At 36.4% G+C, this 3,274-nt stretch overlaps 1 protein-coding gene across 1 annotated transcript; it reads left to right on the top strand.

The window, feature by feature from the left end:
• The first annotated feature begins 26 nt into the window (after positions 1–26).
• On the top strand, positions 27–1,964 carry LOC103523908 (THO complex subunit 7 homolog). The gene is made up of 4 exons (XM_008488915.3): positions 27–237; positions 673–737; positions 1,079–1,202; positions 1,784–1,964. The coding sequence occupies exons 2-4, from the start codon at positions 728–730 to the stop codon at positions 1,962–1,964; spliced, it is 315 nt and encodes a 104-aa protein (XP_008487137.1). The 5' UTR covers positions 27–237; positions 673–727.
• The last annotated feature ends 1,310 nt before the right edge of the window (positions 1,965–3,274 follow it).

The following is a 3,274-nucleotide window of genomic DNA, read 5'->3' as shown; positions in this document are numbered from 1 at the left end:
TTTTGAAAAATTGACGCAGTTTGAATTTGAAGTTGCGACCGCTGACCGCTATACAAAAACGCAAAAACCTGTTCATCAATCATCATCAATCAGACATTGCGGTTGCACTGTTGCAGGTTGCAGGCAGGGTGATAACTGAAATGCTGAAACTGAGGTTTGAGGTTGGCTGAAATTGGTTCACACTTCTCAGAACAAAGAGAGAAACAGAAAGAAAGAAAAAAGAACTACCTAGATTATGTAAGTATTCAGCCACTCACTATAAGGTAGACCTGACAGGTACTCCTGAACAGATCTACATAGTGAATTGCAGCAATAGACTGTCAGACTGACTACCTATAAACCTATATTATATATTCAACATGTGTTCTGGAGATGCTTGAACTCTTCAAGCGTCTCCAGAACTCTTCAAGCAACTTCCCTGGGGAAGAAACTAAAAAAAGAAAAAAAGATGGGAGCAAGTCAGCTAGCTCTTTCAACTTGTTTGTTTGCAATCAAGTTTCGCCATACAAGGTAGATGCACTACCCTTTGCTAACTAGATTGGCTATCTTGCTAGGAAGACTATCTTCAAGGTTTCAACATATTGTGTGATGTCCTACTCTGGTTGTCAATGGTAAGTATATCAATTTGAATAAAGTTTGAAAATAATGGTCCAATTATTCAATATGTTTCAGCATTGTATCATGGATGGAGTTGGGAAATTTGATTAGGAACACCATTACTTAGACCATGGCTGACGGTAAGAAGTTCCAATAGCCATGTTTACATTTTCATGTTGAAGTGTTCTTGATTTTCAGAGGTTTATATTTTAACAGAAGATTGTAGACCTGACTAAGAATTGAAGAATGCAGAATGCAATTTATTATACTTGTGACTTGTGAGGCTTTGCTGAGTGTGCCCTCAATACTTGCATTGATCAATGGTATGTGTAATGCATGAATCACCACTTGCTTTGGAGTACACTGATCTCTTTAACAGAAAGGGTTTTTGAAAAAGAAAGAATAGGTGTCTTTAGTACTTGCTTCAGTTACATTATTTAACTCTCACTGAAAAATTATCAATATTTTCTCATTTTTGCAGAAGAGGTTATTAGACGAAGGCTGCTCATTGACGGAGATGGCACAGGAGATGATCGACGATTGAACTTGTTGCTCAAATCCATTTTGAAATACTGTAACTCCCCTGATGACACACCTGAAGAAAAGTGAGTTCTTACCAAGTACACCATCAATCACTTCTATTGGTTCTGTATGGATCCAAATGGCCCAACTTTAGTCTCTTGAAAGATGATTTTTTTAACCCCAGACCAAAGAAAATACTTGATTAGCCATGATCAGGGGAAAACAAAAACTTTTTTTTTTTTTTGTAAAAATGTGCCCTACCTGGTCAGCTTTAGTCCTGACTTGTTCTATATAAAACATGCTTTTTTAGTTTGATGATCAGAATACAAACATAACAATTTCATAATTTATTTTATTCTGTTTCAAGAAATAACAAGTTTTTAAAGGGGGGGGGGGGGGTCAGTTTCAAGTTTTTTTTTTTTAATATAAATTTTCTGGAGTACATAGGTATTTATCAATAATAAAGAGTATTTTGTTAAATAATAATACTAATAATATAAAAATCTCAATAAGTTTCTATTTACTTATTGGTTTTTTGATATCTACATTGAACTACACATTTGATAATAAAATATTTAATGAATGAAAATACCTACCCATCCTGATTATTTGTGCCATGGATGGGGACTTTTTAATTCAGTGGGGTAAATTTTATTCCTCACAGGCAAGTAAATGTGGATCGCATGCTCCTGCAGCTGACACAGTGCGAGCATGCTTTTGAGAAGTCCCGTCTCCAACTTGTCATGAGTACTGTGAGCTTGAGAACTATTGTTCTTGCTAAACATGAGACTCAACCAGAAGCCCGAGAGAGACGTATGAGTGTCTTGTCTATGTGTAATCATTGATGACTGCCTTCTTATCACGATGTCATCTGATGAGTGCATGGGGGTACATACGAGGAGTATGGCAGTTACACACACTATAATGTAGCGTTGTTTCTATTTTACATAATACATACAACAATTCTGTGTCGATGTATTGTGTTTCTTATCACCTCATCTGTCTATTCTGTCATGAAGGTGCTATCCGTGGCCATTTCCTCATTACTTAGCTTTAAGTCAGCTGGGCATGTTACAACACAAAAAACCATAAGTGGCCAAAATGTAGCAGTTTGTTTCATTGCTGTCAAAATTAATAAACCTGTGGTGATGAAACTTTTTTTATTTATATATGCTGTTCTTTGGTGGCCAAAGCTATCATCCATTCCTTCCATTAATTTCAGCTTAAGTCAGGCTAGTTGATAGACACTTCATGTCCATTAATCTGATCTTATGATAGTCATTAACCACACACATATCTGACTCACACTTTATGATCTGATGGTCTTTGTCAGAGTCAGGCTAGGTGCTATGTTAATATAAGTAAACAAATAATGATTATAACATTGCCTTTCTTATTGATTATTATAGTGAAGCTTGTGAGCATGCTAAGGACAAGTGTTAATAATATTATGCTTGCTAACGTTAAACACGAGTGACCGAAGCAGTAAGGACTGAACTCGAGGAGCGCCGGAAACAGCATGCTTTGTTAGAGGTATATGTCTTGAATTGTGAATTTTAGGTTAGAGAATGTCATCTGGCTGGCTTGGGTGTGGTTAAACAGGGAGTTAAACAGCTTAGTCTAGCTCTACTTACAGGAGCTATACCAGCCTGAATATTCCCCTTGCTACAGAATAGCAACAGGTTGAAGTGCGGATGGGCATCCACTCGTTAAATTTGTAGGCAAAATGAAATGTCAGCCCAAAAAACGGCCGACCCTGTCTGACACGGGTTTTTTCCTTATTTGTCTTATTATTCTTAGAAAGATGTTTTCAACGTTTTACATATATATATATCCTTTCTATTATTTAATTTAATTTATAATTGTGTGTCGAGCCTTGAGCAGCTATATACTATGTGTCGTAAGTATATAATTTGTGTTCGTTTGCGAACTTATGTATCTTATGTCCTTTTTGTTAGCTGTCTTTTGCTAAGGTGATTCATTAATGACAAGTCTTATGGTTGCTGACCGGAAGCAGAACAAAGCACTGAACTCGAGGAGCCGCCGGAATACAGCATTGCTTTTTGTTAGAGGGTTAACTATGTGAATTTTTGTGATTCTATGTTTAGGTGATATGGTATATTATCATCTGGTCTGTGTGTCTCTTTAGTTTATT

This window comes from Diaphorina citri, unplaced genomic scaffold, assembly GCF_000475195.1.
Source record: "Diaphorina citri unplaced genomic scaffold, Diaci psyllid genome assembly version 1.1 scaffold54380, whole genome shotgun sequence".
NCBI lineage: Eukaryota > Metazoa > Arthropoda > Insecta > Hemiptera > Psyllidae > Diaphorina > Diaphorina citri.
This window is presented reverse-complemented; position numbering and strand designations above follow the sequence as displayed.